This window comes from Squalius cephalus (assembly GCF_949319135.1).
Source record: "Squalius cephalus genome assembly, chromosome: 10".
Taxonomy (NCBI): domain Eukaryota; kingdom Metazoa; phylum Chordata; class Actinopteri; order Cypriniformes; family Leuciscidae; genus Squalius; species Squalius cephalus.
Genome location: NC_137131.1, coordinates 9936569 through 9952635, shown reverse-complemented (window position 1 = coordinate 9952635; position 16067 = coordinate 9936569). Strand labels below are relative to the sequence as shown.

The following is a 16067-nucleotide window of genomic DNA, read 5'->3' as shown; positions in this document are numbered from 1 at the left end:
TCTCATTGAGATACTAAGGCACAGTGTTGGGGGGTAATGCATTACAAGTAATGTGAGTTATTATGTAATCAGATTACTTTTTGTGAAGTAACTAAACACATTACTTTTAAATTTGCATCAAAATATCTCAATTAAGTAATGCAAGTTACTTTATTATTGACGGACACCTCTCTTGTCCCCATGTTGAGAGAAATTGGGAATTAGGTGCAGTTTGTACGCTGTAAAACAATAATGGTCATTGTTCTATAGTCAAAATGTGAACATGCATTTACTCATTTCACTTGCACAAAAAAAATCTGAAATCCTCAAACTGGATAAAAACAGTGAAAGGCAAACTCAAAATATCTATATATAATATATAAATCATTAATATTATGCAAACCTGCAATAATTAAATGTTAAATAACAAATATACTGTATGTATTTATTCTTACTTTATTAACCAATGTCTTTGCTGCTGACCTTTATGATCCAATTCAACCAAACTAAGCAAAAATGACTTTAGTTAAACATCATATTTGTGTTTTATTTTTTTTACTATCCGAATGAGAAATTCTAAGTTGAGTAATCAACTAAAAAGCAAAGAAAGCAAACTTTTCCTGAGTAAATTGGTAAATTAATAAATATCAGGTTAGTTTAATATTCCAGATTCAGTTACACTCTAGAATGTATTAATTTAATTTAACATTGTAAGAATGCGTACTGCAAACATTCTAAATACTTATTATTCTTTCTTACTTCTCGATATGGATTTAATCTTCCATTTTAAGCTATGGAGGCTTAAAGATCTGTGCAATCGTTTTCCAACTTTTCTTCAAGTAAAGTGAACTTGTTTTAGTACAGAAGGCAGTTAAGACAAGTTTGAAATGCTCAACTGCAATAAACTTTTTTGTAATAAACAGCTAGACAACTCTTTAAGAATATTAGAATAATAAAACTATGCTTCTAAAACATCTGTCCACATTCTTGTATAAGATTTACATTTACAGACCTCTTGGCTGAACAGCACTCAGCTGCAATTACAACTTATGATATCAATAACTGGACTTATAAGGGGAACTGTGTGTAAATCAAATCAAAATAAACTTAAAACATTAAATGGTCTGTAAGTCAGCCAAACAACTGCAAAGAGAACTTTGCCTCGAAGTCTGCCGCACGCCATTGGACTCAGATAATGAATGGGTAGAGAAAGAGTAAATAATGGTAGACTGCGAATGTGAACTCTCGAAATCTTCTTTAGGTTTTTCATTTATTTATTATTTTCCAAATGTCAGACTTGTCTGTTGTGTGGGAGAATCTCGTACCAGTAATCACCAGAGAATATCCTCGGCTGAATGCGTTATGCAGAAAACGTCAGATGATACTCTTTACCCAGTGGTCTGTCTCTCATGCACTTGACATTCAGTATTAGATTTTTACGACCTTATCAAATGATTTGTTGGCAAACTATTTCATCAGCCCTGCCATGTAGCCGAATAGGACTGCAGAGATTGTTTTCCTCCCTGATCAAAGTAATACAATGAAAACAAGGTTTGCGAGATGTCTCTGTGCTCTGCAGTTACGCAGTGATAAAGTAATAAAGAGTGGCCGCGTGTCAAGGAGATCTAATATACCTAGAGAAAGCCATACATTCCAGAGCCCATGGAAGTATAACACTTGGTGGCTGCGCTTTTTGTGTTTTTCTGTGTGTTTTGTGTGTGATATGGATAAAAATGAGTGTATAAAGTACATAGAAGCCTACCATCAAAGGCATGAATGGTGTTTGTGTGTATGTGTGTTCTCAGTTGGGGAACCCAAGGAGACTTCACCACCACGCACCCTCTGCCAGCGGTCAAAGTGAAGCTCTTCACAGAGAGCACAGGGGTTCTGGCCCTGGAGGACAAGGAGCTGGGCCGGGTAACACTCAATCCTTCTTTTCTTTCTGGTGGCTTTGGACATCTGTCATTCTGTTGAGTTTTTTGGGAGTTTGTTTGAGGTTGTCATGGTGGAGTTGTAGAAGTGATGTCTTACTTTGTAATCCTCCTTTTGCTTCATTGATGCCTGTGAATCTCCAGTCTTGAAAATCCCTGTAAAAGAAACGAGAAGTTTGGCTTTTAAAGTTGAACCACTGCTCTGTTTCTGCAGTGAATATTTGATTTTCTTACAGAGGTTATATTCTCAAAGAACGAAATGGGCTTCCTGAGTTAGGATTTGAATTGAATTAACCATGCCCCTTTGGGGGTAATAAAATAAATAATTAACCAAATGACAACTGATTTTGGCAAATTATGCATGTTTATCCCATAATAAGATCAAAACTGTTAACAATGGCATCAAAACTCTTAAAACTAACCTTAACTCTTTATATAATATATTGAGTAAATTATAGCATTCTGGGAAATGGCATGCTTTTCTACATACAATTAATAATAAAAAGCTATGTAATTAAACATAATAGAGACATTTACTATGGTTAAAAAATTTGAGTCCGGAATATTTTTTTCTTTTTATGAAAAAATGTATGTTTATTTATTAAGGGCACATTAAATTGATCAAAAGTGACAGTAAAGATATTAATAATGTTTAAAAGTAGTTCTATTCAGAGCAATGGCTACTGAAAATTCAGCTTTGCTGTCACAGACATAAATTATTAATTAATTCTCACATTTTTAAATATATTTAAAAAGAAAAAAGGGTTAGGGTTAGTTTTAATTTTAATGATATTTCACAATATTTCTGTTTTTATGTATTTTTCATCAAATCAATGCGGCCTTGATGAGCATTTTTTAATTCAAATTTGAATTGCAATTGGCCTTAATATAACCTTAATAAGAAATCGTGAATTGGAATTTAAAAAGCAGTCTACATTCAAGGACTCAGAGGTCCTCTAATTATGAAATTGTTAACATGGTTTTTGATCTTGACTGATGCCGGATGTTTGGTACATGGTTGATAAATGTGTCTTCATCAAGACTGAGGTAGGCAGGCATCTCTAAGCATTCAACTCTAGCTAAGAAATAGATTGAGCCAACTTATCAGAGAGAGAGAGAAGAGAGCAAATAAAAAAAGCACAGGAGAGAATAGAGAGAAACTGGCTCTTCTCTGATAAGGTGCCAAGAGAAGAGCCGCACATCCCAACTCTCAGTGCACAGAGGCATGAGCCAAAATGAATTGAATGTTGAGAATTTCACTAAAAGCGCTGACTGGCAAAGTAATATGTCATTATCAGCTCACACCCAGACTCAGGGATATTTTCCCACACCCACACAACCTGTTTATCCGTTTACTGAATGCTTCATGTGTGAAAATGTCTTAGCGTTTCTAGGGCAGGCGCTGGCTATAGGATTACATGTTAAAGGGATAGTTCACCCAAAAATGAAAGTTCTGACATTCTATCCTGAAAGAAGGTCATATGGGTTCGGAAAGACATTTGGGTAAGTAAATAATGACTGAATTTTCATTTTGGGTGTGCTGCTTTTAATGGTGATAGCTTTGTCTCTCAGTCAGTGGTTGCTCAGTCTGGTCTGAATTGTGATCATATGGACTAATAATCATGGTTCTCTAATGTTGAATGATTAGGTGGTTCTTCACCCAACTCCAAACAGCCCAAAGCAGGCAGAACTCCATAAGATGACTGTGACCAAGGCTTGCCCTGATCAAGATCTGAAGATCAAACTTGCCGTCCGCATGGACAAGCCTCAGAACATGAAGGCTTGTGGGTAAGGGCTTTTGTGGGTAGAGAAATACTTCTCTGTAAAAGTCTTTTGATCATAATGGAGATTACATTCTAAAACAGTAAAATCCACACATATCATCTTTTGTTTCATGGTTAAATGAAAAAGTATGTACACTTCTGTCAAAAGTTTGGGGTCGGTAAGATTTTTTCAAATGTTTTTGAAAGAAGCGTGTTATTCTCACCAAGGCTGCATATATTTGATCAAAAATACAGTAAACCAGTAATATTGTGACATTATTGCAATTTAAAATAACTGTTTCTATTGTAATATATTTTAATGTTTCTGTGGAAACTAATACTTTTTTCAGGATTCTCTAATGAACAGAAAGTTCAAAAGAGCAGCATTAATTTGAAATAGAAATCTTTTTATTATAAATAAATTATTTTATAAATGTCTTTAATATAATTTTTGATCAATTTAATGCATCCTTGTTGAATAAAAGTAATAATATCTTTATATATATATATATATATATTTTATTGACCACACACATTTGAACGGTGGTGTATGAGTTAAATTAATAAAGTAAAATACTGATGAAGCCTGTGATTATTCCATCAGGTATTTATGGGCTGTTGGCAAAAATGTTTGGAAACGCTGGAAAAAGCGCTTCTTTGTCCTGGTCCAGGTATATCTATTATACATAAAATTTTCAGTGAAGAATAGTTTGACTTTGTAATTCCATGTGACGCTATGAAGTTTATTGTTTTCAGTGTCTTGATGAACCATGTACAATTTTAGGTAGTGCATATGACATTGATTTAACCTGAGAACCTAATGCCAAGTATTTTAATACTATTTGTTTCTCTTCTGCTAAAGGTAAGTCAGTATACGTTTGCCATGTGCAGCTATCGAGAGAAGAAGTCAGAACCGCAGGAGCTGCTGCAGTTAGATGGCTATACTGTGGACTACACTGACCCACAACCAGGTAAAACTCTCACATTCACAGATTACTCTTATGTACCACTCCTTTATGGAACTATTAGCACTTTCTGGTTGTCAAAACGTTAGTGTCCATTGTTATTGTAATAAACTCATCTTTGTTAACTCTGCCGAGACACCTGCGTACTTAAGGGGAACTAACTTCATACATCCATCTTGGGTGCAATTGGTTAAAAGGAATCGCAAAAAAAGCCTCAGAAAAGTGAAGCCAATTCTGAGAAAGAGTCTAGAATAATTTCTTTGAAGATGCTATTTGAAATGTTGTATATAGTGCAGCAAAAGTGCATTTTAAGTGTATCCGCCAATGTCTACCTGAATTTGACCTCTTTTTTTTTCTGTGTGTGCAGGTCTGGATGGAGGCCGGGCTTTTTTCAATGCAGTGAAGGAGGGTGACACTGTGATCTTTGCCAGTGATGATGAGCAGGACCGCATCCTATGGGTGCAGGCCATGTATCGAGCTACTGGCCAATCACACAAACCCGTCCCGCCCACCCAGGTCCAGAAACTGAATTCTAAGAGCGGAGCTGCGGCACAGATGGACGCCCCCATCTCTCAGTTCTGTAAGTAAACATACCAGTAAAGCATTTCATTACAATATCAGGACAAAAATTTACTGAAGCTGAGATGGCGAGTAAATTAAAAACATAGCAAGGCTTGTTAATCACCATCTTTTATAAACCGCTCTGTTATTTAGGTTAGAGCCCCATGCCCTCAACCACTTACGGACAGTGACATTGTTCCCATGACAACACGTCACAAAGTGGATAATAATTAATAGATGAATTCAGGTTGTTGTCAGGTTGAGTTAGTAACTCATAATGTCATAGTGATGTCACCTTGCACTCTCAGCACACTGCACAAGTAGCAGGAAAAGGTAAGAGCGAGTGTGTATAGTGGAGCAATGTGTTTATTTCAATGTCCATGTCTTCGCTTCTGCCCGCACGCACTCCTGATTAGCTTTAACATCTGCGTGTTATTCAGCCAATTTACAATAGTTTCAATTATTTAAATTGGTCAGTTTAAAATAGGCCTTTCTTTTTTCTATTAAGATATTATCAACCAAAAAATGAAAATGATGACACCTTTTACTCACCCTCATGTTATTAAAAAAAACCTCTTTCTTCTGCAGAACACATACATTTTGGTCAGTTTCTTAAGCAAAGCTATTATATGGCTTCAGAAGATTTGGAAATTAAGCTTGAACCCTGTTCATTTGCATGCAAAAATCCATATTTTGTCCTTTTGTTTTCCACAGAAGAAAGAACGTTCTAGGGGGTTGGAATGACATGAGAATCAGTAAATAATGACAGAATTATCATTTTTGGGTGTACTGTCCCTTTAAGACGTAAATGGCACCTTTCGTTGCATTACGATTCTGCCACAAATGTTCTCACCAACAATTGAAACACCTGTGAAAGTTTAAAAAAAAAATACTTCACACTAATATCAAGTCCCTTTGAAGCATCTAAATAATAATAGATCCTGCTATTCAGAACCTTGTCTTTTGGTGTGCATCTACTTCAGCATCTGTCCATAGCAATGTCTTATATCACAAAATGTCTCTTAACAGATTTATACACTGTTAAAATAAGTTCAATAAAATATAGCTAACGTTTTAACCTCATACAAAATCTAAAGGTAGAGGTTCTGTGTTGTTTTTCCATTGATTTATTTGTCTTGTTTGTGAATGTTTCTTGTGGTCAGATGATTCCCTCACAAGTTCAGATGCCATTCAATTTTCTCACTATAAGACAGACCCTCTCCCCTCTGAAACATTATTACACTGTGTAAATGTTTCACACTCCACCTTAACACACCCCAGGTGGTCTTGAATGGCACAGAGTAGTGGAATATAACATGCTGTACACACATCCACGAGCAAACATTCCTTTGCTGCAGAAGGTTTTCACAGATTCTGGAATACTATGAAGGTTCTGGCAACAGTTTATATTTATACATAAATATATTAAATATGCATTAATGACTCTGCTTGAATAAAGAGTACATGTATCATAATAACATACAATGATTAAGGTAATATTAAAAGGGAAATGGATACCCTGTGGGAACACTTTACAATAAGGTTCACTTTGTTAAATACAAAGTTCTGTCATGGACCTCTTGATGGCGCAGGCTAATAGGTCCTATAACTTAACCTGCTCGTAATCACATCGTTATCTACAGCCAATGAGCTTGCATGCTTAACCTTCACACTACTTGTGTAGCATTTGCCTTAGCAGTGCAGTGCGCTTTTAGACAGGCTAACTTTCTTTGCTCAACTTCCAACAACACTTTTTCCAAGGCTGATGTTTTAATTTACCCGTAGCCGTGTGTGTTTCGGGCTGGGTTCAGCTGAACGTGTGTTAGAGTCATGCTCCAGTATTCATCCGTTGTCCAAATGACCTCCACATTTACAAATAGTATAGAGGGTTTTGACAATGACAATTATCAAATGATGTTAAATCATTATACTATTTGCTCAGGTGGTTGTGGGGGGTTTCTATTAGCCTGCAACGTGTATTTCATTTGTTAAAGCCACACATAATTTACATTCTAATTGGATATGTTTGAGCCTTTTGGCTCAGGCACACATAGTCTAATAGGCCACTAGAGCCAAGCCTTACGGCCCAAACTACTTAGTTTAGTGGCACACACACACTGGTATGTTGGCACATATATAACTAACACCACATCGGTAAGTCACGAGGGACACTTAAAAAATCGAAAAAGGGGTACACAAGTACACTGCGAGATGCTTCACGTGCCTTATATGCACCTCATGACAGCCCGCATGTCTAACGGCTAGACCCACCAAAATATTCATCCAAAACATAGAACTCTATATAAACTGAATCAATAATAAATTGTAAATGTGTTCAGCATTCTGTAACAATATATTTTCGGATTTTCTAGACTATTTTAAGTCGTAGGATATATTAGTGTATGGCTTTGGCGGGCATGTATACTAAGCTGGGCAGCAGGTGCCTAAGCCCTCCCCAGCTCTACAGCACCCCACAGTTTTCCAATGTAAATCTGTGAGGAAAAATGGAAGTGCAGCGCGCTTTATTTGAGAGCCATTGGGGCAGATTTCAGACTGCCCCGCTTATTTTCACGCTCCAGACCAAGACGATATACCGCTTTAGCTATGTGTATATTAGTCTGCATCAGGTCAGTAACTAGTTGGCATGTCTGTTCTTAATAACAAATTAATAAAAGTTTAAACGTGCTAATGGCCTTTATATAGTTCTGGTGTGTTCGTTTTATGTTTGTTCTGAGAATAGAAATGACTTTCTTTTCCTCACCGGAATTCCTCGACAACTTCTAAAACAACATCCGGAGGCAATAAATACTACATTAAGGCAATACTAAGATAACATTTTATGTGTGCCTGTCAATCAGCATTAGTGCGGCACCCTCAGACTGAATAACATAAAAGTCACCAGACCTCTGCCAAAAGTGTGTCTGGGTGTTCAGCGATTAGAATACAAAGCTTACACAATGTTCATCCTAAATTTCCAGTCAGGAGCCCCTACTGGTGACTGAATTTATTCTCTAAGCAATTTATTTGCTCATTTGTTTTTACCGGATTCAGTGCCTTCATAGAATCAATTTAGAAACTGATACTGGCATCAAATACACATTTGACCAACATTCAAATATACTGTATGTCTGAAGGTAAGTGTATTTGCCAGTACAGTGTTAGTATATGTTTCAGTGATAGTTGAGTCTGATCTAGATTGTATCCTGTGAGAATCCTGTCAAAATCAGCTGCAGCAGAGCACAACGTAATACACCAAAATATAGTCCTTTCTTTCTTTCTTTCTTTCTTTCTTTCTTTCTTTCTTTCTTTCTTTCTTTCTTTCTTTCTTTCTTTCTTTCTTTCTTACTGTCTTTCTTACTGTCTTTCTTTCTTTCTGTCTTTCTTTCTTTCTTTCTTTCTTTCTTTCACTACTCGATCTGACCACCCACCAGTTCAAACTGCACTATCATGTCGGTACAGGTTGTTGTATTTTACGTTGTGTTTTTTCTTCGTTCATGCTTTGCTTGTACCCTTCTTTAGTCCTGCAGCTGTAGTGGAGTCAGGGTTTTCGTGTCTGCTTTTTCCTTCAGCCTTGTTGCTAGTCTTTATGTTATTCTGGTTTGTCCCTTCTTACCCTGCTGTCTTCTAGCTGGACTCAAGGGTAAGTGCTAACCTGTTAGCTAGCACCAGTCAGATAATCATAAAACCATTATCTGACCAATGCAACGTGCTCTCTTTATCCTTTTTCTCTCGTTCTTTTTCTCCTCCTTTCAAATCTCACTCCTCATGCTTTAGACCTAAGTAGATTATTTTACTTTTCAGTTGAACTTTTTTTTTGATGATGGCTAAAACTACAAACTTTCATTATTCTTGCCAGTTTAGGTTGCATGTAAATTAGTGCGTTTGTACTTATTATTTAGCTAAGTTAATATGGTTTATGATTTATTTGCATAATTGCCTTCTCTACATAAACATCACTAGCATCACAAGACCCCTCAGAGTAAAGTAAAAGATGGGGTTTGACTTGTTTTGGTGGCATTTCATTCTTATGGGACAATTCTGAGAATGTTTGGGATGACTGACTAAGTCAAATTTGGCCATTCCTAAGTTTGACCATCAATTCTGTCTACAGTAACAGCAGCAGTGAAGCACTGTACATGTTTGACCACTTGGACTTTACTCTCGAGGGTTCAGTTGCCTTTCAACTGATTTCTTTATTTTTCAACTTGAGCTTTACAAGAGTTGGCAAATATGTAAGTGGAGTATTCTGAATGCCAATGTGAAGGAGCAGGCACTGCCGTCCCTCCTCACCAAGAAATACTCCTAATTATATTTCGTCCGGAGGAAATGGGCCTCTTTGAAGTAGTCCCTAAACCCAATGTAGAACTTAGCAAAGATATAGTTCATTATTTGCACCTGTGTGTGTTTGCCCTTATACTGCTTGAGTAGGTGAGCATTTTGATGTCATGTTATCCATTCAGATGCTGATGGAAAGACAAGTTAATGTTCTTCCTTCTTGATTATTCTCCATTTTTTTTTCACAGAGAATGAATTAATTACTTTTTAGACTTTGTTGGCTTCCCGTTAAAGCCGTGTATCTGCACTAGAACAGTAATGCTAGCCTGTTGGCACGCCACTGAAGTGGCTTGCTTGTCAGTGTGCTCAGCAACCCTTATGAAAACACTGAAAATTTCTCCAGTATTGTCAACTTGCAAATGCTAAGAGAAAAAATGCGGAATGCTAAAAGATAGGCAAGCGGAAAATGTTACTCCAGTTTTTTTTTTCTTCCTCTTCCTTTTTCTTGCATGACATTGGAAAGCACAGTGGAGTGTCTCACTGTGTTCCTGCATGTAAAATACATCCATTTTCAATGAAATATCATATATAACCATTAAAAAAGCATCAGGAGTTATTTTATAGTAGTAAAATATTATTAATAACAGGGTAGGAAATGGTTCCTAGTTTATTACTATCCCCATAAGTCCTAGTCTTATTTGAATGCAGCAGAGCGGTTTTTTGCACAAGCCGATTTAAAACTGTGGAATGTGGAAGTACATTATTTTAATTAAAGTATAATTATGAAATATAAAAATGCAAATGAATAAGGCACATCCTTTAATCCTGTAGGTTTACCCTGTAATTAGGACACATTTGCTTATTTCTTCCCTTTAATTCCACGGTTCATATAGCTCATATAGTCTGTTGTGCATTTTTACACTTTCTTTTTCTCATTTCTTTATTATCCTGAGTTGCTCAGTTATAAGGCTTCTTTGCCATTCATTCTGATGTTGAACTTTTCTCATTTTGTCTGTTGTCTATCCTAGCTCATTTCCTCACTGAGTTCTTCATTCCTACAATCCCTTGTCTTTTCCTGTGCCTCTATTCTTTCCTTTTTTTGTCCTCTCTTTTAGTTTAGTCTACGTCTCTATAATTGTAGCAATGCTTTACTTGGCCAAAGAATAACATAACTTTATCCAAGTTCCTCTAATTAAGCAGATCTGGATAGTATTTATTTGTTTTTGCACTTTATTTTTAGCCATATGTATTCACACATTCACATGGTTATTGTTGTTATCTAGACACACACCTAATCATTGGTGTAACACGATGCACATTCTTTCCTCACATTTTCTCTCATTAGAGCACCTCATCACTGCACAGATTTAGATTATATTATTCTGTTGCTAATAAAGTAAGTCATCAGGGGGTCAGTTTCTTTTTTAGGAATAACTTACCTTTTCTTTTACTGCTTTCTCAAGCACGTGCATAGAACTTAAAAAACTACATAGACTGTTTAGCTGATTTTGTTCACATTTAGCCTATAACAAAAAGCATATTAAAGAACCCATGAAATAAAAAAAACACTTTTTTTTTTGTTGCTTTTATGCCATGTCTATTAGCATTGAGGACATCTACACTACCAAAAGTTTGTGGTCATTGAGGTTTTATTAATTTGCTTAATTTTTTTTAAGTTTATTCAAAAATGATGCATTAAATGGATCAAAAGTGACAGGGATTTTTAGATAAATGGTGTTCTTTTGAACTTTCTATTCATCAAAGAATCCTGAAGAAAAAATGGATCATGGTTTCCACAAAAATATTAAGCAGAACAACTGTTTTCAATATTAATAATAATAAGAAGTGTTTCTTGAGCAGCAAATCAGCATATTAGAATGATTTCTGAAGGATCATGTGACACTGAAGAGTAATGATTCTGAAAATTCACCTTTGCGTCGCAGGAATAAATTAAATTTTAAAATATATTAAATTAGAAAATAGTTATTTTAAATTGTAATCATATTTCACAGTGTTATACTGTTTGAACTGTTTCTTGATCAAATAAATGCAGCTTTGGTTAGCATAAGAGACTTTTTTTTTTTTTTTTAAACACAAACTTTTGAACGGTAGTGTATATGCTAGTAAATATTTACCAAAAACAATAAAATCACTTTTAACAGTATTTTTTTCTTTTAAAGGAAAACAGAGCAAAAATATTCATGACTCATGCTGACCCACACATATTTTTATCAAATCAGTTGAATCAGAAAACATTTCATGGGGCCTGACTTAGTTGATGCTGTTGTACTATTAAATTACATTAGAAAATTCCTGGTTAGTTAATTAAAATATTTCAAAAATGGCAAACATATCTCCCCTAATTTCTTTTTTCGGCATTTGCACTTTTACGAGCACACAATCCATCTTCTCTCTTAAAATGAGTGACATTAATCAATTGCGAATGGCAGAATCTATTGTATTCACGTGAAAGAAACTACATTTGGAAAAACGCCACTTCCTCAAGGCCATCGGTGGCCTTTTACTTACAAAAGCTTTTGATTGAGAGAACAGGAAGAGACCAGGCCCTGATCAGCTCATGCATGCACGTCCAGAATGAATGTGAGCTGAGAGTTATCACTCAGTTCCACATTTGCTAGGTCCGATTGAACTCTGCTTGACTTTTGCTGCAAGTTGACAATGTGAAAGCTCAATGTCCTTGATTTGCCATAGAGGGCTCATTCTAGGTGTTTAGTTTTTTGTGGTGAGAGGAGAACAAATCATTCTCCTTGCTGTTTGCTAATTTCTTCTTCCTTGAACCCACCCCCTCTCCCTTCCTCTCCCATGATTGGCTGGAATAGATGCTGACAGAGCACAGAAGCACGGCATGGATGAGTTTATCTCAGCTAACCCATGTAGCTTTGATCATGCCTCGTTGTTCGAGATGGTGCAGAGGCTCACGTTGGACCACAGGCTAAATGACAACTTTGCATGTCTGGTAAGTGTTTTTTTTTTTTTTTTTTTTTTAAATGCTGACCTAAATGCAAAGCAACTAAATTCAATATGGTTTCCACAGAATGTTAAGCAGCACAACTGTTTTCAGCATTGATAATAAAAAGAAATGTTTCCTTTCAAACTTTCTACCTTTTTTTTATTGTAGGGATGGTTTAGCCCAGGTCAGGTGTTTGTTCTGGATGAGTACTGCGCTCGGAACGGGGTGAGAGGATGCCATAGACATCTGTGTTATCTTGGCGACCTACTGGAGAGGGCAGATGCCGGGCACATGATTGACCCGACGCTGTTGCACTACAGCTTTGCGTTTTGTGCCTCCCATGTTCACGGTAACAGGTACAGGCTTGCGTAAAGATACACTGCGTTATTGTGATGTTAGATGTCGGGAGAGATACAATCATGGAAGCAGGGTGAACGAGAGTGCAGAACCAAGGGCGCTTTGCAAGTCATCAGCATATTTTTGTATTTTTTCTTTAGCATTTATTATATTTTCCCCTGTGAATGTTCTTTATAATTTTGCCAAATTTTGTTTGATTTGTTGTGTCTTTTGTTCTCAATCATTTTTCATTTCTTTTCCACTTTCCAAAGCTCAGCAGTATTCTTTTATCCACTACACTTTTTCCATTCTCCTTTTCTTTTTTGTTATTTTAATTTCCAAATCTCATTGTGTTGCTCATTCATTACATGTTCCTGATAGTCAGAGGGGGTCTGAGTTACAGGGGGCTGGCTCAATGTCAGGAGGGAAAAAGGAGTCTAAAAAAAAGAGGAAATGTAAATCACAGCTGGCCCCTGAGAGCGCAAGGTAAGAGGGCTTATCAGGGATATGTTCATATCAGCATCATAGTTTATATTGTGCAATAGCAGCAAATGTATCTCACACAGGGTGACATTGCTTATACAGCTTAGGATATCTTAAAAGTATACTGTAGCTCACCCCAAAATATTTTTTTTAATCTCATCTTTTTTTTCAGTTGAACACGAGGCGAAAAAAAAGAACTATAAACCTTTTGTTTCTTTTAAGTCATCATGATATTTCATAATGTGACATATTTATCTTAACAATAAGACCAAGATCCTGGAATAAGAAAATATTTTGAATTTTGACTTCATACAAGCCTGTATGCACTTGTACAGCACGTTTAGTTCAGCTTTCTCTTCCCACTGACTTGTTGAAAGTATATTTATTACTGTGCTGAAGCTAGCTGTGTATTAAATATATTTTAATGAAATATGGTGCCCAATTGGAGTTTTGTGACATCAATAGCTGTAAATTTAAAAAAATGGGTTGGAAAGAATGTCCCCCATGTGTATCACAACAGGGTCCCATCTGCTGGGTACAAATACATTTAGAGCCAGTGTATTAGATTTAAGAAAACCAGACATTGCTTCTGGTTAGATGTTCTTTCTGGGCTCAGTGTGCCAGGCCTGTATTTTATTGTTACAAGTGTGATATAGAGCATACTGAAATGTTAATGTGGTTTGATTAGCTTTCACTGAAAATATACAGGGCTTTAAAAAGCAATTATATAGTATCTTAATTAGTTGTAATAATAAATCAGTTCAAAACTTTCTTTAGATTTTTATTACTTTCGTCTTGACTCAACATTGATCTTTCTTCCTAATCAATTTGCAAATAATGGCATGTTTTGCTTGTAAAATAGGCCTGATGGTCTTGGAACAGTAACGGTGGAAGAAAAAGAACGCTTTGAGGAAATCAAAGAACGATTACGTGTCCTTCTGGAGAATCAGATCACAAACTTTAGGTGAGTATGTAGACTTAAAGCATTTATTTAACATTTCACAGCCTGTACTATAGCAAGAAGACTTTGTACACCAGTGGTTCTCTTGGTTTTGTTTCAAGACGCATATTTTATATTGAACATCGAGTGCAATCCAACATCTCATTACATTTTTAGTGTATGAAAGTAGACAAAAATGTCCTTTAAAATCATACATTAAAAATTATATCACCACTGGCTGCGTAGTCCCAACAATATGCAAATTATTAGGCAGAGCAGGGAATTGGACAATTTTGTAAACACATAAACAACAGCAGAGGTGATTTATCAGCTTAATGCATGGAACAAATGCTGGGCCAAATATTGTATTAGGCTGAACATGAGTGGTGCACAGCCATAAGTGCATAAACATGTCAATGTTATTTCAACAACAGAGCTCAAATTATAGCCTGTGCAAATCAAACGAGACACTAGCATGTGGTTTCATTTTTCTCAGTGCGTCTTTTACCTTGTACAGTTTTGTTTGTGGTTTTCAGCATTTGACGTCAGCCACAAAAGATATACGAAGCATTTTCTTTAAAAGAGTTGCATTGTATTATTCACATTTAGCATTGTTTTTTTCCCTCTTGCTGTCCGTAACCCATTTTCGGTTCTCGTCCCACCAGTCAAGAACCGCTGATGTACACCGTTCTGGGTTTTTTTCTCGACATTGCATCCAAAAATGTGTGTATTGTATACAGGATTTTCTACAGACACAATGCAATTTTTGTTGTTGTAGGTATTGCTTTCCGTTTGGTCGCCCTGAGGGAGCATTGAAAGCCACTCTGTCTTTGCTGGAGAGGGTAATGACAACATTGCTTATATTGATTCAGAGTAGCAGCTGTAGAAGGAAAAGAGAAGCAATTGATGGTATTTTGTTCAGTGCCGCCTGCCTCTGTTTACTTGTTCTGCCATGCATCATTATTTAAATAAAAAAAAGTTTTAAAAAGTATGACTCATTCATACCAGGCCAACAACATTTATGTCACTAGATAAAAAAAATTGGGTTTTGTGTTTTTTCACAGGTGCTTATGAAGGACATTGTGACCCCAGTGCCGCAGGAGGAAGTCAAAGCTGTGATTCGTAAATGCTTAGAGCAAGCAGCTCAAATTAACTACCAGCGCATCACTGAATACGCCAGAGTGGAAGGTGACTAGCATTACGCTTTTCTTTCACAGCATTATGATTTTAAAGCACTTAACCGTATGATGATTTGAACCAGAAGGGAACTTTTGTGCTTTTAACTTTTTTTTAAACTCCGTTTCCATTCATTTGAATCGATTTAATGCATAAACTGTGGTCCATATTTGAATAATGTGCTTTGAGTAAATCATCTGTTCTTCTACTTTCAGTTTGTGAGAGGAAAAGAAATTTAGGTTTGGTTAATTAGGATTTTGTTTAAATTGTAGATGAATTTTGATTCATCTTTGATGCAGTTAAGTATATACATGCGATTTTTTTATATATATATATATATATATATATATATATATATTTTTTTTTTTTTTTTTTTAAATACATAAAATGAATTGCCTGCATTTATATTTTATTTAATTTGATTATTTTATTTTACACCAGAGCACATTCTTGAATTACACTGCATCTGTCTTGTTTGAAATAATATACTTGTTTCTTCTACGGTCAATTACTGCTTTTGTTTCTTTCTCTGTTTTCAAGAAAAGTTTCAATGTCTTCTTGTCCATTCTCCTTTTGTGGACTTGTGTGTAAAAAAAAAATGCATTCAAATCCACACAAAGAAGAGCTTCTGACCCTTTCCTATGTGTTGCGATAACATAGAAGATTGGAAATTGGACATTTTTTAGA

The 16067-nt window shown here is 35.8% G+C and overlaps 2 protein-coding genes across 11 annotated transcripts in view; one reads left to right on the top strand and one right to left on the bottom strand.

Moving 5' to 3' along the window:
* Nucleotides 1–16067, bottom strand: part of synprb (synaptoporin b) — a 223836-nt gene that overhangs the window by 60639 nt on the left and 147130 nt on the right. The gene's annotated exons all lie outside the window — the stretch shown is intronic.
* cadpsb (Ca2+-dependent activator protein for secretion b) overlaps nucleotides 1–16067 on the top strand; it is a 75515-nt gene that overhangs the window by 40061 nt on the left and 19387 nt on the right. For all 10 annotated transcript variants that reach the window (XM_079884486.1, XM_079884485.1, XM_079884484.1 and 7 more), the window contains exons 7-16: nucleotides 1785–1896; nucleotides 3559–3698; nucleotides 4278–4344; nucleotides 4536–4644; nucleotides 5006–5218; nucleotides 12315–12451; nucleotides 12614–12801; nucleotides 14127–14228; nucleotides 14983–15046; nucleotides 15269–15392. In XM_079884486.1, coding sequence (XP_079740612.1) covers nucleotides 1785–1896; nucleotides 3559–3698; nucleotides 4278–4344; nucleotides 4536–4644; nucleotides 5006–5218; nucleotides 12315–12451; nucleotides 12614–12801; nucleotides 14127–14228; nucleotides 14983–15046; nucleotides 15269–15392 — 1256 coding nt within the window. The remainder of the gene's footprint in view (nucleotides 1–1784; nucleotides 1897–3558; nucleotides 3699–4277; nucleotides 4345–4535; nucleotides 4645–5005; nucleotides 5219–12314; nucleotides 12452–12613; nucleotides 12802–14126; nucleotides 14229–14982; nucleotides 15047–15268; nucleotides 15393–16067) is intronic.